Raw genomic sequence first — 22,784 nt, forward strand, 5'->3', positions numbered from 1 at the left:
GAAAGATGTGGTCTGTGATCTAAAGGAGTGTGCAGTCTGGTGGTAGAGACAGCCAACTAAAGACAAGAATTATGATACATCATCATGATAGTTGTATGCACATAACACTGTGGGAACACATTGAAAGGCATCAAAATGAAGCTTAAGGAATCCAGAAATCTCCCCAAAGGAGCTGAGTTTCAAAGAACATATCGATTTGACCAAAGAATATGCAGAGCAGTCCTCCACAGTGTACCGATTGTCTTCCTAAAACCCAAATCCAGTTACACTTCTCTCCTTCTGTATCAGCATGCTAGGGTAACAAAATAGCACAGACTAGGTGGCTTAAACAACAGAATTTTATCTTCTCAACGCTCTGGAGGCTGAAAGTCTGAGATGAAGGTGCCATCAGAGTTGGCTTCTGATGAAACCTCTCCTCCTGGCCTGTAGATGGCCAGCTTCTCACCGGGTCCTTACATGGCACAGGGAGAGAACTCTGGTGTCTCTTCCTCTTCTTATAAGGACGCCAGTCCGATCATATTAGGGCCCCACATTTATGACCTCATCTAACCTGAATTACCCCCCCCCCAAAGGCCCTCTCTCAGAATACAGTTACACATGGGGTTAAGGCTTCAACATAGGAGTGGGGGTGGGAAGTGAGGAGATGAACGACTCAGTCCATCCACCTACTTCCTTTTTTTCCTTGGCTCTCCATTTCTGCAGGATGAAGACCAAATCCTTCAGTATGTTAAGTTCCTTTTCGATCTGACCATAACCTGACCGACTTGTACCATTCTCCTCCTCCTCCCTGAGCCTTCTCCACCCCCAGTGTAGCCCGTATTGCACAACTGGTTCGCAACCACTAGGCTAGGGCATACTCCATAGCCTCCCCGTAGGTACTAGCGAAGTGGAGAATGGGTAAAATAATTTTTGCGGAGCCTAAATAGACAGATTATTCTGTGATATCTGCCAAATTGGACATCAGCTCAAGTAGGTGTGCAATGCGGTAAAGAAGATTCTATTTGTTGAGAGCAGAAGAGGCCCAACAAAACAGCAAGCCCGCAGGAAAGAAACAGAATGTCACTGAAGCTATGCCTTGTGAGTACATTGAAGAGCTTAGTCAGTGCAGCATAGTAGAATGCTGTTCAGACAGTGCCCTGGTACAAAAGGCAAAGGAATCCTGCGGTATATTTCAGATACTACTGTGATGTAGTGTCCATAACGGCCAATTTAGTGAGTATATACCATGTGCTAGAAACTAAGCTGAGCAGTTCCCTTGTATCAGCTCCTATTTGCCTTACAATAGTCTCATGACGACGATTCCCATTTAATCCAACAAGGTTTAAGTGATCTTCTGATTCCCACAAGTGGTAAGTGGCAGAGCCTAGATTCAAAGCCTGTATCCTCACTTCAAAGCCCCTGAGACTCATTTGTGTGATAATGATTTTGGCCATGGCACCGTTGGGCTCTGCTCCCAAATAAGTTAGAATTCAAAACTGTAGTGTAAATAAAACGTGTGTGAGAAACACTGTTTCCAGCCCCGTGAGACTGTAAGCTGTTTCTTCAACCTGCAGTGCGCTTTGGTGTCTCTACCTGAAATGCTCTTCCCCATTTACCTCCAAGAACCTAGCTCCAGTGCCAGCTTCTCTGTGCCGGGAGAGGCGACCTAGACGCTAGAAGAATGAACGGCTTCCCCCCGCACGCTCCTATGGCAAGTCACGTACATCTTTCTCACGGCGTTTATCACAGCCTCTGATCCGTGCTATGGGCCTTTGTGTGTGTTCCCGTCTTCCCTGCCAGATCACAGGCACCATGGTGTAGTGGCCTTCAGAAACAAAGCCAGTTCGGAAGTCCAACTTTGCCACTTACTATTTGCGTGACCTAGAACGACCTATTTAACCGTGAGGCTCAGCTTCCTCAGATAGAAAAAGAGGAATGATAAAGATGGCCACTTCATACACTGATACAAGTCATGTGACGCACCTGGCCGTAGTTTGCCTTCGACAAATGTGAATTCTCCTCTCCTCTGTGAGAATAGAGGTCATTTCATAGTGCCTAAGCCCGTTATTGGTTTCTGGTTATTGAAACACAATACATATTTGTTGATTGAATAAATAAATGCATAAGTGAATGAATTAATGAGTGAACATATGGTCTATACAATGATGTTTCCAGTTTGTTTAGCCTTTTCCACGTATATCCATCTGGCAAATTTTTCTAGGCTGATAATTTTTGCAAGAATACTCCCCAAAGCTAATCTGTTTGCAAGTTGGCTTTAGGAGTGTGTTAGCACATCACTTCTATTCTCAGTTTTGCCTTTATCTCATGGGTCTCTAGGTGGTGGGAGAGAATGTGACTCCGTGTAATTATGAAAACATAGAGTCAGTTTTTGGATTCTACCATTTTTCTAAGTCTATTGTGCCCCATTCGTGTTGCTGCCATCACCGTTCTAGAAATTTTAGCTTGATGACAGACAAAAAAGTGGCAGTGGGTGGTTCTTTTTAGCTAATAAAAATTTTACAATGATCTGTTTAATTTCAGAGAATCTTCTACATATCTTGAACATATACATTGATAAGTAAATACCCAGTGTGATTTTCATGTTAAAATAGGGGGAAAGTATTTCCCATCAATTCTCTGAAAGGTTTTTTCTTCTCCTGTTCCTTAAAATTAATGAAAAATCTAAAAATTTCATTTCCATATATCTTAGAAGTACCTTTATAAAAGCTTTTTCTCCCGACTGATATTGATTTTTTGGTTGTTGAACTTTTTAAAAACTGTAACGTTATCCTCCATTTTGGAATATTCTCCAGGTATACATTATAAATGCTTTTGGTTAGTGGTCAAAATGCTATTAATCACAACTACTGTTTCTTTGATGGATATCCATGGCAGAAAATCAAAAACAGTTGAGTCTGTCAAGATTAAATGGCTTACTCTGTCCATAAAGGAAACCTTATAGCACTATACTGGACCATTATTCTTCCTTTGAGAGTTCTAAAGTAGTCTGCAAACATTATAATAAATGAATAGTCAGCTAATTTTTTGAAGTCATAAAACTAATTTGCTTTTTAGTTTTGCCACCTTTAAGAAAGCTCTTTAGCTGATTATCTCTTTATGAAAAGAATTATAAATAATTCATTTGCTGGGAGAAGGAAGAAGAGATCAGAACAGTATTTTAAGTCATATAAATCGATGACTTATTGGAAATGTCCATCTGAAATCAGAGTTCTGACATGAGTATGTATAAACTGAAGATTTCTACAAGGAAATTATTCATCTCCAGAACAACATCCCAGATATACTCTTTATAGGGAATGGGGTTTTAGTCCATCCTCTCACATAACCTATGCAGCCAAGACTGACCATAGTGTAAGTCTTCCTCAAAAGTGAGCTTGCAAATATATGGCATTTCCATGAACCGGAAGCAAATCATGCCATGAGAACATTCTTAAGAGAAGAATCTAAGAAGCTTCACAATACTTTTATTCACTGAATTATGAAACAGCATGAAAGTGGAAAACCTTAACGGCATTCTCCATTATCCTATATCCTGTATATATATCCTATATACTATCCTATACTTCACAGTAATAAAAGGGATACTTATCAGTTACATAGATCCAAACCAAAGATGTAGGAAATTTTCTCAGTGTCCTTACCATGATGCTCACATAAAAAAAAATCCTCTTTGCTATCAAATTGATCAGAATTGGCTACCCAGACAAACCTAAATTTTCTCAGTAACAGTGTTATCGAGCACTTTTTTAGTTTTGCTATCCTGCTCTAATGTAATATTAACGAAGTTTCTTTTCCTCCATAGAACCTTAGGAAATGGTAGGTTTCTCCTTCACCAACAAAAGATACTTAGTCATTTAAATTCCTGTTGTTCCTAATTTGTCAAAGAATTCAAGTGAAAGAATCATAAAAATAGACTGTGCATTCACAGTAACAAGCAAATATTTTGGTAGCAAATGATAATGAAAAGATTACATAAATATGTATGAATTACTCTTTTATATCATCTATAGAAACACTTTGTTTTCAAACATTATTCAGACTTGGGAAACATTTTCAGCTGACAGATGAGGTTCCCCTGTTAATCTTCTTTGCAACTTCTACAGTCCGTGAAAACATACTTGGAGGAAAAGGAATCAGATAGACGAGATTTGCAATCATTTACACGAATTCATTGCCTGATACAGACACAGCCCCAGAGTTCAACCCGGACATGTCCCAAATTCATGTCCCAAATCTTTTCTTCTTTCTTCCCTAAGATTTACGTACTTTGTCTTCTATATACATTCACCTCAGGAACAGAATAAAAACATTTTAACCCCTAAGATACACCTGGTCAAGAACCCATACTAATTATCTGCTTGTGAAACATGACTAAATGAAACTATTGAGTGTAGGATGAAACACAATGGGATTATGTAGGTTTTAAAATAATTGACAAGGCAATAGTGGAAATACAGTGGATAGGACAAAGTCACAGTAGATGAGCATTGTATGTTTTCCAAAGGAAGTGATACCAGGAAAAGGCAACAGATGGAAATGGAATTAGAATATGGGGTCAAGAGTAGAAAATAAGGCAGGACCACTGTCCTGGAGTATCTGGGGTACTAGACAAGGAAACAAGAAAGAAATTGAACACAGAAGACAATATTCCATGTACTAGAACTCTGATACAAGAGAAAGCCTTGGCTATAAACAAGAAAGCAGAGTCCTAGTAGCATAAACCCTTCTCCCCAACAATCACAGCGTTAAACATTTGTGTTATTCCCCGCTGCCATACCCAGAAAACTACTTTAAAGCCATCAGTATACAAGATAAACAAATTGACATATGGCATTTTTCTAAGTTTATTTATTAGCATGTGTGTGCACTGCGTGAGAGTAGGGAAGGGGCAAAGAGAGATGGAGGGAGAATCCCAAGCAGAATCCCACACTGACATGTGGAGCCTGACTTGGGGTTTGATCCCACAAACCGTGAGATCAAGAACCTGAGCTGAAACTGAGTTTGACACTCAACTGCTGAGCCACCCAGGTGCCCTAAACCAATGGTAATTTTTTTAGCCAAGTCAAAAAAATGTTCAGAAATCAATTTACAGGGGTGCCTGGGTGGCTCAGTTTGTTAAGTGTCTGACTCTTGATTTCCACTCAGGTCATGATCTCATGGTTTGTTAGATTGAACCCCACGTTGGGCTCTGCACTGGCAATGTGGAGCCTGCTTAGGACTCTCTCTGTCTCCCTCCCTCTCTCTCTCTCTCTCTCTCTCTCTGCTCCTCCCCTCCCCCCACCTTTCTCTCAAAATAAATAAAAATGATTTAAAAAAAATCAACCTACAAACAGTTGTTCTATTATAGAGATAAACACTTAAATAACTTTTTGAGGAAAAAAGACATATTTTCATAGTTACCTTAATTCAGTAACTTATTAGAGAAAACTTAGCTATTATTTAGGACAGTATATCTAAGTCTTGAAACTTTTATTATAAAGGATACATTTTTGGAACACTGAATAACTAAAAACAGAAAGAAAAAAGATAGTTTTTAATGATGCTTATCATGTTTTATGTATTATCTTTGCATTCTCTGGAGTTTATGACCATAATGCTTCCAGCAGACATAATGTAAATGTTGGTATGGGTACAGACAATCGCCTGTAACGCAAGGTTGAATTCAACATTGTGTAGGGCCCACCCCATACAGGTAAGGCTCTATACTGAAATGTAGAGTCAGATGGGGCCAAGCTGAACTTTACGTAATGTTCTCCCAAAGCTGCCGAAAACTTGGTAGCCTTAAAAAAAGATGTAAGCAAGTCAACAGTCATAGCTGAAGAGGCAAGGCCAAGCTCAGGCAAGAAGAGGCAAGCAAAGCCATACAGTACAATGAATCATGAGGACAAAACTTAGGAGAATATGTTTTGGAAGAACTGGGCAAGATTCACTCAACAAATATTTTTTGAGTACCTCTGTGTTCCTGGCACTGTGCTGGGCACTGGAGTCCAGTGGTGGAGTCACCAACATGTTGTAAAGATACAAATTCTATCCTTATATGAAAGTTGCAGTCTAATCAGGGAGAGAGATATTTGTGAAAGAGTTATACGTGATGTTGGGCCTACACTGAATAGGGCAGAGTTGACCCAATCAAGGGAACAGGAAGGATTTCTGCAAAGACTAACTGGAGATTTGAAGGAAGAGTGGGCATTCATTAGGCCAGAAGCAGGGGTGTTGGGAGCTTTGGGGGAGAGCATTGCAGACAGCAGAAGCAGCTTTGCAAAGACCCTGTGCTTCGAAAGGCATAGGGCACTTCAGAAGCTGAATGGCCAGCAATGCAAAGCTTAGGCCACCGTAAGAACAATAAGAAGCCACTGAAGGGTTTTACATCGGGGGGATGATAATATCGGATTTGTTTGGAAAAGTCAGGAGACTGACTATAATACAGAGAATGATTTCCATTAAAATACATATGACAGAACTGAGAATGGATTGGAAGTGGCCAGAGAGGAAGTGGGCAAACCAGAGTGGAAGCCATTGCTATCATCCAGCTGGGAGGTAATGGTAAGCTTGGATTAGGAAAAGTAGGTTTGGGAGAGATTTAGGAAGCAAAATAACCAAGACTTAAGTCCTATACTGGGTAGGAAATGTGAGACTGAACAAGTTATTGAAGATAACTCCGAGTTCTCTGGATTGCACAAAAGGTGCCGTTCTCTGAAACAAGGAGCATTGGATAGATGAAGTTCAGGTGTTGCGTTGGTGTTTTGTTGGAGTGGGGAGGGGTTGAGAATTCAGCTTAGACTGTACAAGTGTGGGGTGCCTTTGAGAGAAGCAGGTGGAGTTGCCGGGCCCGAAACTCAGGGAAGTTAAGGGCCAGGGATGAGATTGGAGAGCCATCCAGTGGGAAGTCCCCCACCCCCTCCTTCTTGCAGCCTAATGGGCAGGACAGGAAAGACACTCCTGAAAGAGGAGGCCAGCGCTATGAACACACTCACCTTATCTATACGCATCAATATGATGAAAACCTTAGAGACTCAGTAGTTACTTGTTTGCTGAAGACAAGCCTTAATAATTATCGCAGACTGAGCCATCAATAGTCTATAATTCAATCACATGTAGAAGTACCCTTAATACATCTATGCTCTAGTGAGTTTTAAAATGCAATGTTCATTTTGTGCTCCTATTTTCCCCAACATTAAAATTCAAATCTCACTTATTGCTTTTTTAAAAAAATAAGTGCCTTTGAAAGCAACATTAAGCAGTTTTAAAAATCACTTGTACTTTCGTGCGTTTGTTTTGCGTGAATGTTTTAAAACAAGAGCTATGCTCTGCAGATAATTAGTACTGATTTCCATTAAAATATGTGTAACAGAACCAAGAAAATAGATTTCTTTTTATTCTTCACAATAGATAAGTTAATATTTTATTGGAATCTACATTTAAGAAAAACTGTGTATTGACTGTCTCTTATGTAATGACTGATATGTTTTTCTCATTTTAGTAAGCTGTCATTTTTTAAATGAAAATTATATATGTCAGAGCTTGGAACTGAGCCAGGATCAAGCAATTTCCAGGAGGTATGGAAAGGTGCTTAGATATGCATCTTTTTCCTGCCAGTCAGCGTTCTTCCTCCAGTTAATAGCCCTCTGACATCCTCCATCCACTCTCATGGATTACTGCTGGTGGGTTTGCCTCCTAAAATTCAGACTGGAGAAAGCCTTTTCCTTGATTATTCACGCTGTCTTTTAAAGTACATAGTAGATCATTTGAGGTCCAACAGTTCAGTATCTTACTACATAGCAGGTATAAATTTACTACACAGAAATTATAGAATCTACAGAGCAGAGTTCAATTCATAGGCACAGGGGATGGTAGTAAATTTATAGAGTAAATTCATAGTTGAAGCATTCTGTTATCAAAATCAACATGCTAGCAGTTACATACCGCCTTTTGGAATCAAGCCGAGATGTGAGACTTTTTACCCATACCTAGTTGTACCTAAAGCCACTGGTAATTTGCACCTTCCTCAAGTTGGCATGGCACGTGGAAGAGACACGGAACCTACTGAGGATTGCATCTGTAGAACAAGAACTAGAATTCCCTAGTGCTCCTGTTGGACTCCCAATCATAGGCATAGAATTAAAAGTTAAATTTAGGAGTCTCAAGAAAAAAGATCAGCTCATGTCCTTAACTTGTGTTAAACTATAGAGCCTTGGCTGAATATTATAAATTTGGAGTGTGATTCCCATTTAATAGTTAACTTTTAATCAAAAATCCTATCATGAATTTATATTATTTTTATAATATATTATAAAAATATATTTATATTTATATTTATATTTATATTTATATTTATATTTATATTTATATTTATATTAAATAGGATCTTAGCTCATCAGTTGAAAAGTACTACTGTAATTCAACTATTCGTTGCCCTTCAACCACTTTTTGCAAAGGGCTACATGGTAGCATAAAATAACTTTGATCAAAGCTGACCTCAAGCTGGGTTAGCTCCCCACTCTGTGTGTTCCCATTTTCTACTAGAATACAAAGTTTTTCTGAGAGCAGACTACATTTGTCTTGTTCACCATGGTTAATCTGAATTAATTCTTCATTTTCAAAATGAAGACTGAATGAAGAAATCATCTGTCACGGTATGTGTGTGTGTGTGTGTGTGTGTGTGTGTGTGTGTAAGTGTTCCAAAATCTCCAGGATGTGTTCGAAGTACTATAGCAAAAGAAGCAGAGGATATGGAGTCAAACAAACAGTGTTGGGAATGAGCTTGAATCCTTGGTCCTGCCAGTTACTAGTTAGTTACGTGACCCCAAGAAAAGTGGTTAATTTTTATGTGGTTGAGTTCTTTCTACCTGTAAAGCAGTAATAATAATAATAATACCCATTTCACTGTGTTATGAGTGTTTAATGAGTAATCCCTTGCACAAGGCCTGTCATCCAAGAGTGATTCAGTGAAAGTCTGTTTTATCTTCTCTGCTCTCCCTTTCTATTTTCTTTTAACCCATAATTGAAAGGTTAGCCAGGTATAAACCAAGCTTTAGGATTAAATGAGATGCTTTGACTAACAGGGTAAAAGGGTGATGATATAGATTATCAAATGATGTAGATTGTCATCCAGATATGATGAGTAGATGACGAAAGGTGCCGTCCCCCAGGTACCCATGTCCCGATTAAAAGACACAATCAAGATTGGCTTGCCCATACTGTTAAGGAGACTCTCATAATGTTTCCCCATAATCCTATTTTATGTACCACCTGAAAAAAAAATTGTCACTGAAAATAAATTTGGAAATATCAACTATGGAAAGTTCACCAAAAACGTGTGGCCAAAGTTAGTTAACCCTTGCAGGTAAATACCGCCTCTCTATGCAAGTATAGATTAAGAGGTGAACATCATGGTGAAGGTCTGGATCAGTGGTTCTCAACCAGAACCCTATCAAAAATCCACTGGGACAGGAATATTTTCAGCTATACAGACCCTTTGCAATAGTTCTTGGAAACCTAGAAAAAGACTCTAGTATAGAAGCTAACTAAGTGAAGCCAACACGCTATTAGAGGTGGTAAATAGCAACGACAATTAGACCCAACTCAAGCCAAGGCAAACCCGACTGATGAGCTAAATGGTGACCAACGTTACAGTCATCATTAAAATTTAAATTACAAATATGACCCTAAACTGAGTGAGTAGTATAGGTTTGGTTTGCTTGTTAATTTTGTTTTTGTGTTTTAGATGGATGAGACTGTTTGTTATTTCTTGGATCTGTTTGCTAAGTTTTTTTTTCCCCCCTAGGAAATTGTCCATTTCGTCTACATTTGCAAATTTCTTGGTATAAAGGATTCATAGTGTTTTTTCATCATTTTTAAAAATTTGTTTATGCTTATTTATTTTTGAAAGCAGGAGAGACAGAGTGGGAGCAGGGGAGGGGCAGAGAGTGGGGGAGACACAGAATCCGAAGCAGGCTCCAGGCTCTGAGCTGTCAGCACAGAGCCCGACACAGGGCTCGAACTCACGAGCTGTGAGATCATGACCTGAGCTGAAGTTGGACGCTCAACTGACTGAGCCACCCAGGCGCCCCTTTAGTCATCTTTTTAATCTCTGCTGTAGCTCTGGTTATTGCTTCTTTTCATTTGTACTCATTTGTATATTTTTCTTAATAGTTTTTCCAAAAGATTATCTATTTTAATAGTCTTTTTCCAAAAACCAACATTTGGCTTTACTATTCTCCATCATATATTTGGCTTCTACCTTACTATTGATTTGTGTCACTTCTTCCTTCAATTTCAGGTTTGTTCTTATTTTCTTTCTACCTTCCTTCTCTTTTCAGTTTGTTTCTTAATTGTCCATTTTATGTCTTTTCTAACATAAGCACAACTATAAATATCCCTCAAAATACTATTTTTGCTTCACCTCACAAGCTGGATAGTATTTTCATTATTATTCCATTTTAAGTATTTCTAAATTTCTATTTTGATTTCTAATTTGTCCCAAGAATTATTTAGAAATATGCTTTTTTAAAAAAATTTATTTAAATTCAAGTTAGTTAACATACAGTGTAATACTGGTTTCAGGAGGAGAACCCAGTGATTCATCACATACATACAACACCGAGTGCTCATCACAACAAGTGGCCTCCTCAATGCCCATCCCCCATTTAGCCCATCCCCCCACCCACCTCCTCTCCAGCTACCCTCAGTTTGTTCTCTGTATTTAAGAGTCTCTTATGGTTTGCAGGGCACCTGGGTGGCTCAGTAGGTTAAGTGTCCTACTCTTGATCTCAGCGCAGGTCATGATCTCACAGTTCATGGGTTTGAACCCCATGTTGGGCTCTGCACTGACAGTGCACAGCCTGCTTAGGATTCTCTCTCTCCCTCTTTCTCGGCCTCTCTTTCTCTCTCTGTCTCAAATAAACCAAAAAAAAAACAAACAAACATACAAAACTGTTTTTATTTTATTTTTCCTTCCTTTCCCCTATATTCATCTGTTTTGTTTCTTAAATTCCACATATGAGTGAAATCATATGATCTGCGTCTTTCTCTGACTGACTTATTTCGCTTAGCATAATATACTCTAGTTCCATCCATGTTGTTGTGAATGGCAAGATTTCATTCTTTTTGATCACTGAGTAATATTCCAGTGTGTGTGTGTGTGTGTGTGTGTGTGTGTGTGTGTGTATCACATCTAGAAGTATACTTTTTTTTTTTAATTTTTTTTTCAACATTTATTTTTGGGACAGAGAGAGACAGAGCATGAACGGGGGAGGGGCAGAGAGAGAGGGAGACACAGAATCGGAAACAGGCTCCAGGCTCTGAGCCATCAGCCCAGAGCCCGACGTGGGGCTCGAACTCACGGACCGCGAGATCGTGACCTGGCTGAAGTCGGACGCTTAACCGACTGCGCCACCCAGGCGCCCCTAGAAGTATACTTTTTAATTTCCAAATGTTGGAAATATTCTTAAGATATCTCTTTTTATTTTCTAAATTATATTGTGGTCAGAAACATAGTTCCCATTTTCTACTAAACCAAGCTTAACCAGAGCTGTCTTTATGTCAAGTTCCTCAGTATGATGCCATTCAACTATCCTACGCTTTATACTCCTCTTCCCCCAAAACACACATCTTGCCCCAGGAAAGACAGGCTTATCATCATCTTTAAGCATCTTTCAGCTCATTCCTATTTCCATGTCTCCATTTATTTTTACTTGGACTGTTACCTTCGTGCCATTGCTGAGCATGCTTTTTCTACTGTGGTCATTAAGTTACCCCAATGCTGCTCTGGCTGCCTTTCTCCCTTTGATGCATAATTTTTTAAATCCTTAGATTGCTTATTTTGGAGCTCCTTTAAGGTTCTCATGAAACTTTCTACATGTTTTAAAATTCTAAACTTATATTAAGATTTTAGATCCAGGGGCGCCTGGGTGGCGCAGTCGGTTAAGCGTCCGACTTCAGCCAGGTCACGATCTCGCGGTCCGTGAGTTCGAGCCCCGCGTCGGGCTCTGGGCTGATGGCTCAGAGCCTGGAGCCTGTTTCCGATTCTGTGTCTCCCTCTCTCTCTGCCCCTCCCCCGTTCATGCTCTGTCTCTCTCTGTCCCAAAAATAAATAAACGTTGAAAAAAAAAAAATTTTTTAAAAAAAAAAGATTTTAGATCCAGCAATGGATATGTTCAAATATTATTTTTTATGTACTTTTTGTCATTTTCTGATGTTTGGACCATGAGTATATATTGCATTTATATTCAATGGAAAAAATTTGTAAAAAAATTTAAATTTCCATGTAAATTAATATATTTACTCCAGTATTTTTTAGTCTATTTTCTTCATGTTTTTTTTTTTTCCTTTCAGAAGGAAAGGAAAATCATTGTATAATATGATACTTTGGGAACTAAAAAAAAGCACATATGCAGTAAATCCTTTATTCACCTCCTTATGTAATCCTCAGAACAACTCCGAGAATTACCACCATTACCCCTATTTTATAGATGAAGAAGCTTAGGCTGAAACATGTAAGTGACTTTTTCAAAGTCACACAGCTAAAATCTAGCAAAGGCAGCTGGAACCCAGGTCTATCTGTCAATGGAGCCAAGGTGCTTAACTACTATACCCTACTGGTTCCAAGAGTTTCTAGATTCTCTAAGTATTGGGATGGTTGCCAGGCAACTAGGCAAAGAATTGGTTTTAAAATCAATTCAGTACTCTTCTAAAATCATCTTAAGATTAAATTCAGTAGTTCAGCTTATGCTGTGGTCATCTATATTCTTTTGGTAATGTAGATAAGAAATCAGAGAATTACACACGTATGCTATTTCTGATGAATGTTTCAGTCGAAAAATTTCAATCATAATCCACAGAAGAAATGGATTTTTCATATGGGAACCAGGTCTTGAGAAGAAAGGACCTTTCTTTCAAAGACTAGTATTTATTAAGAGTTTCTTGTATAACTGAAGATTAACTAAGGAGAAAGTTTATAATGCACTGGAAATTTGTGGGCAGAGGAATTTGCACTGCATAATTAAGGGCAAATAATCTCTTCACTAACCCTCCTCATCTTCCCTTTCTTCCATCCAACTCTATCCAGCAGCTCACCCATAGGCCAGCGATGGAATCATCAGTATCCTCCTGTCCACAGAGGATGGGCAATCCATCCTCTTTTTCCCACTTTTCCACATTTTGAAAGCATTGGAAGAAAATTTTTCTCTAATAAGAGTAATAATAACGATAATAATGACTACCGCTTATTAAATGTTTACCATATGCCATGCATTCGGTAAAGCAGTTTGTATGATCTCCAGTTTTCACAACAACCTTGCTTGGAAATGAGAAATCCAAGACTCAGAAAGTGGCTCTTGGTTTTGCCCAGGATCACAAATCTCTAACCTGTGGCTTAGTGATTACTGTCAGAGGGAAGAAAGGAGGAACAGGGAGGGCTATTTAAGGTACTACTTGCCATTAATCATACAGCAGAACTGAGATTCCAACCCAAGTGTTTGACTCCATAGTCTGTGGAGCCGCCCATGTTGTTTGGCTCTGAAAAGCCAAAAAGAGAAAACTAAGCCCTTTAATTCTTGAAGTGACACCAAAATGTATTAACCATCAATGAGATATTAACTATCCTAGTTTCCTGGAACCAATTTTAGTCCAGAATTTATTTTTTTAAGAATAGTATATAAATTAAATGTATAAATATAGAAGAAAATACTATGTTAAAATATTTAAATTTAAATTCTGATCTCCCTATATTATTATTTGAAGAACTAATAAATCATATGGCTAAAATTTCTATCCCATTAATGAATACAACCAGAACACTGTGCATAGAAATGATTAGTCTTTTGTTGTTATGAAATTAACAAGTAAATTATTTATCCCTACTAGTAGGTTAAATTGTAGAGATTTTCTCCTACCACTGAATTTGTTTAATTATCAAGGCAGAGATTTATTAGAATAGTTGGCACTGTTTTTGTTCTGATGACACGGTTGCCTGTGGTAGTTTTTTCTTATTCATTCCGAGGAAGCACATCCAGAAATCAGAAATCAAATCATATCTGAAAGCTTTGTTTCTGGTGCATTACATTATAAAACTGATCAGGCAGTTAAATCCATTATAGTAAAAAAAAGGACCTGAAATAAAAGGACAAATCAATTTCTTTTTTAACATAAAATCTATTTGAGTTATTATTTTTTTTTATTTTATTTTTTTTTTTACCAAGAAAGGCAGGGCCAGGGGATGAGGTGAGCAGGGATTCAGGGGCGGGGGCGCTGGGAGCCACCATATGAGTGAGGTAGAGGCCCCCCTAGCAGGTGCCCAGCTGACCAGCCCAGCCAACTTGCTCCATGCCTCACTTAAAAAAAAAAATTCTATGATTAGAGCCCTGGGTGATATTGCACATGCCATGAGAGCACACTCTACACCATGGTGCTGGTGCCTCAGTGCTGGCCAAACTCCAGAGCCAGTGACTCTCCTACCATGAATATGCACTTGGTCTGGACTGATCATAGAATAAACGCATCTCTCTTCTTAAGACAGGTGAATTTTTAATTTTACTATTGTTTTAGATCTTGTAACTAAATATGTGTCTGTACGTGAGAAGCATTATGTCAATACAACTTGCCTATGGCTACCCCAGAGTTACACACAAAATAATCATGTAGTTTTGTCCATAAAGAATCTTCAGAACTATCCATTGTTTAATTTCACTTTCTAAAACATTTTTCTTTTTCTTCCTCCTCTTTTTTTTTTTAAATTTCCCCCTTAGGCCAATAATTGTGTATTAGTGCAATAGTTTCATTCACATGTTGTGACTCAATCAATTCAGCGTAACAAAACTTCATGGAATATCATCTGCAAGGCACCGCTAGGCTCTAAAGAAGGATAAAAAGAAGGATAATACCCTGAAAGAGTCATGGTAGCAACTATGAGATAAAACAAGGAAAGTAAGATCCATACCTTAATAAAGGCACAAAGTGCTGTGTAATCACAGTACGGGAGCCATTGATTCCCGTTGAGCACATGTGTAATGGAAAAGTTGGAAAAGAAACCAACACTGAACACCTACATTAAAAACATCCCCGGTCCTTATCTACAGACATTATTTTATCCAGTCCCTAGCAAGTTTGACAGGTGTTACGAAATTCAGCTTCGTTTTTGCAAGTATCCTGAATTAGTTTTCTTTCAATAACCGTGATGTTATGTGAGACCTAACATTCAAGTGAAAGGTAGAAATCCTGTCCCCAAATAAAAACTTCATAGGCTTATAAAAGGCAAGATTCACATGACGGGAGCAAAACGGGGCAAAGCCAAGGCACAGGTGGACCTGGCCCAGCTGCTGATTTCTCCCGCCCCCTGGGCTCCTTTCCTCCAGCGTCTCTGTGGAGCTCACCCCGCGGTTGTAGCTTCACCTGCCAGGGGCGCCGGGGCGAAGACTCGTCCTGAAGAACTACTGCTTAGCGACGCAGCAGCCTCCAGGGCTTGGCACACCCAGCTTCCTCCGCCTCAAAAGCTTTCATCCCCGTCCTGTGTCTGTTGCTTTCTGGTGACCACCACTTGGAGGAGCAAGCTTGTCGCCTCTGGGACATCTTTGAGTCTCCCCTAGAGACACCCCCCCCCCCCCCAGTCTGAATTAAGGGTCCCTTGTCAGGTCTCTTGATTGCAGCCTATACAAACGCCTTCATGGCACAGTTACCTTGCAAGCAGGAATTGTGCTGTTCAGCCCCTAGCACAGTGATGTTACATCACAGGTGCTCGTCACGGATGGAAACGCGTCTCCCCTGAAAAAAAGATATGTTCGAGTCCTAACCCCCAGGATTCTTCAGAATGTGAAATTATTTGGAAATAGAGTCGCTGTAGATGAAATTAGTTAAGGTAAGTTATTACCGGAGTAAAGTGGGCCTTATAAGTGTCCTTCTAAGACGTGAAGACAGAGATACACAGCGAGAAAGCAACATGCCTATGAAGGCAGGGATTGGAGGTCTAGAACTGCAAGCAAGGAGTGCCACAGATGGCCAGCAGCTACCAGAGGCTGGGCAGAGGCCGTGAGGATCCCCTACACGTCTCAGAGGGAGCGTGGCCCCACCAGCCCCTTGATTTTTTGACAGAATTGTGAGACAGCCTCCAGAACTGTGAGACGATAAATATCTGTTGTTCTAAGTCGGCCGGTTCATGGTGCTTCGTTACCCCAGCCCTAGGAAAAGAGTGCAGTGTTCAATCAATTTGGATGGATGGGTGACTTCCGAGTTTGTACCTGGCTATGACAAATCTGTGTCTGTTCCCAGTTATTTCCTGGTTGTAGCCTTGATCTGAACAGAGCTGCTTTCATTTTATTTGGCCACTCAAAGCTACAAATTTTATTTGTCTGATTTTCAGGTTCTTCTTTCGTTCTCAAATACCCTAGATACAATGTTCTCCCTGGCTGTCTCCAAAACTGAACATAACTGGATTTTATGAACGAAATTTTGTACCCATACTTGCCCCTTTTTATATAGTCTATATCTTGATAAATCTTCATGCCTGCACTAAATTAGTGTTTTAAGACATAGGAAAACTTACCTGAGGATGTCTTTGTCTCAGCATCTAAGGCAGAGGAGAGATGAGAGAATGAGGTTCCATTCCATGTGTGCACTGCTGACAGCCGTCTTGTCACAGACTTAGGTTGTGGCCTGCTGTCTGAGTTTGCTGATCTTGCGGCTTACTACCATTTGATGGCAATTTAGTGGGGTGGATGATAGCTTGGGCTTTGTTGTCAAATAGAGCTGGGACTGACTCCAGATCTGCCATTTCATGGCTTGGGTAAGTTATCGAACCTTACTAAACCTTGTTACCTCCTTTATCAAGTGGGGTAACAGTAGTGACGAACTTCTGGGTTATTATAAGAAAATAATGGCATAATGTACATGAAGTTCTCAGCATAGTTTGTGTAGTAAACTCTTAATAAAGGTTATTATTAGATTATTAGATGGGCACAAAAAAAAAACCTTCCATTTAGTATGAAAATCATATTATTTTGTAAAGTAGCATCTTCTGGAATAAACTGTGTTACACATGAAAAGTATAAATCTATCATGGACATTAAATACTTTTAAATTCTTCCAAAGAACACCGGAAGGCAAATGCAATGATATCTACCCTTCACAGACAAAACCTTTATTATTGAGTCAAAGACTCACTCACTTTTTTTTTTTTTTTCCTTTAAACAGGCTAAAAGGAGAGATGAGATTCTCCAACTCTTAAGAAAACAAAGAGAAGAAAGGATCTCGGTGAGATCGATAGGCTCTCAGATACATTGATCTGGAGGGGCGACTTATGGCACATTCCCAGAGGTTTATAGATTGTCCCCAGATATGTAGATACTCATGGCCCAGAGCCTTCTATCTACTGGAGTGAGGGCAGGATACAGACATCAGGTAGTTTTGCCATCTCCAGAGAGCGCAGGTCTGCTGGCATAGAAGCAAGGTGATATGGCCAGTGTGTCTGCCATCACGCATCCTAAGGCTATAGGATATTCCCATGGGTCCCCGCAGTGCTGATCTTTGTTTTCCAGTGATCGGTCTTGCTTAGATCATACCAAAACAAATGCTAAATGAAGAGAAACATAATAAAAATAGGAAAACAATAATAGCACCCCCTAAACTTACAGATGCACAAACACCTGCTCTCGTGAATGAACCCTAACTCTCTTAATCTGGAACATTTCTAACCCCACAGTCTCCAGATTTAAGAAGCTAGTCTGTGTAAACTCCATGGTAATTCTCCCTCCGATTTTTTTTTTCAAGTAAGGAAATTTCAATCAGCGCAAGAATTAAAAATTTTCCTTTCTGAGTTCTGTTTTGTTTTTGTTTTCAGAAAGAGCTGGTTTCCCTTCCTTACAAGCCAAAGGCCAAAGGACACAAAGCAAAGTAAGTTTACTTCTGTCAAAAATATTCTTACCGGGGCGCCTGGGTGGTGCAGTCGGTTAAGCGTCCGACTACAGCCCGGGTCGCGATCTCGCGGTCCGTGAGTTCCAGCCCTGCATCGGGCTCTGGGCTGATGGCTCAGAGCCTGGAGCCTGTTTCCGATTCTGTGTCTCCCTCTCTCTCTGCCCCTCCCCCGCTCATGCTCTGTCTCTCTCTGTCCCCCCAAAAAATAAATAAATAAACGTTGAAAAAAAAATATTCTTACCTTTCTAGATTCCCCCCATAGAGAAGCACTTATTTTTTCATACTCCCTTTGCCCCCTGCCCTCAAATCTTCTAAAAACCCACCCACTGTATTTACAGGGCCTTGAATAAACCTTCTCCCCCTCCACTTTAAAGCCTGTGTGCCCACTTGCGTATCTGGGCAATATGCCAGCATGAAGTGGTGCAAACAGGACAACGAATGAAGCCTGAATCTCTGTACACATTCCCTTCCCCTCCTTCTCATTCCAGGCTACAGTACCCACCTGCCACCACACCCTCTCAGCTCCCCACTCCCTTCCCCACGTCCAGCCCTGTCATCTTTAACAACTCAGCGGGTCTTTTCGATTACCAGCTCCGATCCCACCAAAGCCACATCTAAGGATGCGAAACCTAGGTTCATGTGGTGGGGGCTTTAGCCTCACGGTGAGGGGTTAATAGCCTTATCCCTGCAATCATGTTAGAGCAGGAGGAGACACTTGGTCCCGAAGAGTTTAAAGGAAACACCCTATTTAAAAAAAGAAGCCCTATTTTAAAAAAACTCTACATTTTTTGTTATTAAGACTGAAAACTGATGTGGCTAACTCAACATTAATTTTATAAATATTTATTTGCATACTGTATTCAGGGAAGAACAGAGAGTAATAGAATTTTGGTTCTTATCCTACTGGTATTGAGGCTGACTCCCTTTAATATTATCAAAGGAATTCTCTTTTAAAAATAAATATATCTAGGGGCGCCTGGGTGGCTTAGTCGGTTAAGTGTCCAACTTCAGCTCAGGTCATGATCTCATAGTCCACGAGTTTGAGCCTCGTGTCAGGCTCTGTGCTGACAGCTCAGAGTCTGGAGCCTGCTTCAGATTTTGTGTCTCCCTCTCTCTCTGCCCCTCCCCTGCTCATGCTCTGTCTCAAACATAAATAAAAACATTTAAAAATTTTTTAATAAATAAATAAATAAAAATAAATATGGCCACACTAGTTTTTTTTGTTTGTTTGTTTGTTTTGTTTGTTTTAAGTTCTGAAAGAAATGAAAAGATCGTTTAATCACCTGGCTTTGTTGTCCACATAATAGTCAGCAACTTAATGTCTTACTTTTTAGCCAGATGATTTGAATTAGCTTCTAAGGGTGAAGCAAAACTAGTCCAAGGGGAAGGTTCATTTATCTGATTCAAATAATGGGGGAAGACTGGTACTTAACCAGCATGGGCTCATGGGTCTGGGCGCTTCAGGTTTCTGTGCATATTTTTACAGGAATGCTCAGAACATTCCCGCTACCACCCATGTTGATTCACCTACAAAATCATTTCAGGCTTGAGCAGATAATGCTTTACATGCCTGCCTAACTCCTTTTGTATACGAGCTTACCCATTTTCCCTCCTCAGCCCTGGAGCCTTAAATGTCATTCTGTTCACGGGGATCTTCCTTTCCTGAGCTTCTTCTGCAGTCACCGTCTGTACCATTCTTTTGGCAAATAACCACACGCTACTTTGCACCTGTGTTTTAGAATCAACTCAACTCATTAACTCCTAAATTATTTAACTTTTCACGTACTGTGGGCTTGTCTGCCACTGCATGGTAAGCTCAGTGAGAAACTGGGCCGCCCAAAGTGCCTGACACACTGGCTGCATGTGGGAATTCAGAAAATATTTGTAACAAAAAATTTTAGCTCAAAAAGAGCATGTCGTTCAGTATTAGCTGATTTAGAAGGTGATGCTTTTATAGGGCACATTGTAAACATTTTAAAAATTTTGAAATATTTTAGATACAATCGTAAAGTACTTAAATTTGCCCTCTTCCTCCTCCCTCCATCCTTTCGTGTCCGCCCAGCCTGCCCCCCCCCCCCCCCCCCCCCCCCCCCGCACACACAGATACACCCTCACCATGCTCCTGCAACAGATTTGATGATAATCTAGGTCCTCTTCGGTCAGAAAGAACTAGAAAGTGTGTTCCTGGTAAGGTTTTAGTATCAGTATGTTTATTGCCCACCCCAGAAATATTTGCATCTCAAAAGAGGTCTGACTAGAAGAAGCAATGGGTAATCCAAAGAAATCAATAATCAATGATGAAATCTCAGAAGTGTCACTCTCAGGTGAGCAAAATATATTTAGGGTGGGCAGTCTTCTCCCAAGCCCTTCAAGTCCCACCTCACTGCATAATGACCCCTCCTCCCACTTGCACGTTGATACTTGGTTGCAAAACCTAATGCATCCCCAGAATCCAAGACAGTTACTGGGGAAACTTTGAAAAGCTGTTTCCATGCTACATTGTGTTTACAACTACAGAGTTCTGTGTATTAAAACTGATTCATGTTACTGCCCACAGGAAAGTGATACCAGAGTCAGACAAGGAAGACCAACAGGAGGTCAAAGCCTTGGACTAACTTGATGGACAAATGGGAGAGGATGGCTCACGTAGATCTTTACTTTTGAAACAACCTTCTCTTAAGTCAGGATCATTCGGATCACCTTGTTAAGATAGACAAAGAAATAAAAGTTAAATACGCAGGCTTCTAGGGATGTTACCAGTTATTGAAAGCTTGTGTCTGTTTTACTTGGTGGCTCCTATTGTGTTTGGCATTACAGGATCATCTCTCCCATCTTACACTTCTCTAACTCCTATGTATCTTGTTCTCATCTGAAGGGTATATCCGGAACTGCCAGATTTGATTCTGTATTATGACTATCAGATAAACAAGAAACAGGGGCTTCACATGCCCCAACTTGAGACCATTAGTAAAAACCATAAGGACATGGAGATGAAACGGCCTTCCTGAAAACCTTAAAGTCTTCTTGCTGTAAAAAATATATATAAATAAAAATAAAATCCATTTTCAAAAACTTAGTTTACTCAGTTTCCGGAACATGTCCGAAGTCAGAAATTAATTATGTCTAGTTCTGTAAATAGCTGGCTTAACACGGAGAGATCTAATACACAGGCACGTAATCCCATTGCCAACCTCCCTCACTTTCAAAGGCACGTACTGGAAAAGAGAGGGTTAGGTATTTGATTCGTCCCTTCGGTGTTGCATAACTGGCAGTCTTAGGGTTGTACGCTGTGCTCCGTGCTCAGCCGAAGCTCCCTGCTCTATTAAGGACCACCATTCACTTCGCTCTTGGCCCCCACCTGCCACTAATGGACATGACCCCCATCAGAGGCGACTCCCACCCAACAGCACCCACAGAAGAGTGGCTGACCCACTGGTCAGAACTCAATCACAGGGACACGCCAAACTGCAAGGGAGACTGGGAAATGGTCTTTAAGTGGAGGACCATCTGCCTCGTTAATATTTAGGACGCTCACTAAAAGAAGTGGAAAACGGATACTGGTGGACAACTAGTTGTTTCTGCCACAACACTCTTTGGAGAAAAATGTTTTGAACGAAGGAAGGTAGTCAGGCCTAGAAAAGGGAAATTTAGAAAATGACCAATTGGCAATCCCATCTCAGCACTATCAAGAATAAAAGGTACCCCATCAGGGTGATTGATAGATTTGTCTGCCAGATAGATATATATCTCTTGTAAAGTTGGACATTGCAAGCTGTCAAAGCCTAAACTTTCAAATCATGTAACTAACTCCCTTTGTTGTGATTCCATGCTTGCTGAGAAATCTCTTGCCTGGAGGTAGAGTATGTTCTCAACACACTAATGCCAAGATCGGTTTGCTTGACGATAATATTTCTCAATGTGTGTGTGTGTGTGTGTGTGTATATGTATGTATATATATGGCTAATACATATATATATATATATATATATATATATATGTATATAAGTGTGTATATATATCCATCTGTTAGATTGTGTTTGGGCTTGTCAATCTAAGGATGGGACCCTGGACCAAGATAATTTCACCAAGAAAAATTCTTGCAAGTGAGCCAGCCAGCCTTCCCCAGTTGGCAGGGCTCTGCATTACCTGGTGTAATGGTATTTGCTGCAACAATATAGCAAAGTGATCTGCAACATTTATTACTGCTCACACATCAGCAGGGTAGCTGTGGGGGGCAGGGGGGTGGGGGCTAACTGACCTAGGCTTGGCGGAGGCGGCTCTACCGGGGAGGTCTGCTTCTCAGGTCTGCTGATTGACTGACGCAGCTTTGTTCCATGGGTCATCTTCTTTGGGATGTACATGGACCAGTGGGATATTTGAGCCAGGTTCCTCTCAGACCGTGGCAGAGAAGCAAAAGAACAAACAAAAACATGCGAGGCCTTTTCCAGTCTAGGCTCAGAAACCTCTGACTTATTCCTTTGGCCAGAGAAGTCACATGTCAAACACAAAGACAAGGGGTAGGGAAATCCACTCAGCACCTTTAGTAGGAGAAGTGCAAAGTCATACGGTGAAGGGTGTGGACACAGGACCTGTGGAGAATTGGAGTTGCTGTTGTAATCTTATCACATTAGGCTGACCACGTCCCTTAACAAAGGCAATGTGAACCAAGGGCCAGAGCATCAAAGGGAGAAGTCACAGCACAATTTAATTATTTGAGCCAACATAACAGCTCCCCTATGTTGTAACAGATGCTGTAATACTGGAAAGAAATCCTTTTCAATGGACATTTAAAAACCTGGTATCTGCACACTTACATGTCTGTTTGCCCCGTCAGACCTTCTCAGAACTCTTAAGGTAACCTTTAGTGACACCAGGAGTTCACT

General features: G+C 40.2%; 1 protein-coding gene across 7 annotated transcripts in view; it reads left to right on the forward strand.

Moving 5' to 3' along the window:
• HOATZ (HOATZ cilia and flagella associated protein) overlaps window positions 1-20,648 on the forward strand; it is a 28,049-nt gene extending 7,401 nt beyond the window's left edge. For 3 of the 7 annotated variants that reach the window (XM_045482749.1, XM_045482747.1, XM_045482748.1), the window contains exons 4-6: window positions 17,182-17,241; window positions 17,828-17,880; window positions 20,459-20,648. In XM_045482749.1, coding sequence (XP_045338705.1) covers window positions 17,182-17,241; window positions 17,828-17,880; window positions 20,459-20,516 — 171 coding nt within the window. In that variant the 3' untranslated portion in view covers window positions 20,517-20,648. Of the gene's footprint in view, window positions 1-17,181; window positions 17,242-17,827; window positions 17,902-18,132; window positions 18,214-20,127; window positions 20,226-20,458 lie in introns of those variants that run through there. The other 4 variants (XR_006713719.1, XR_006713720.1, XM_045482750.1 and 1 more) reach the window with 4 other exon arrangements.
• Window positions 20,649-22,784: the final 2,136 nt, after the last annotated feature.

The sequence above is a fragment of the Leopardus geoffroyi genome, chromosome D1 (assembly GCF_018350155.1).
Source record: "Leopardus geoffroyi isolate Oge1 chromosome D1, O.geoffroyi_Oge1_pat1.0, whole genome shotgun sequence".
Lineage (NCBI taxonomy): Eukaryota > Metazoa > Chordata > Mammalia > Carnivora > Felidae > Leopardus > Leopardus geoffroyi.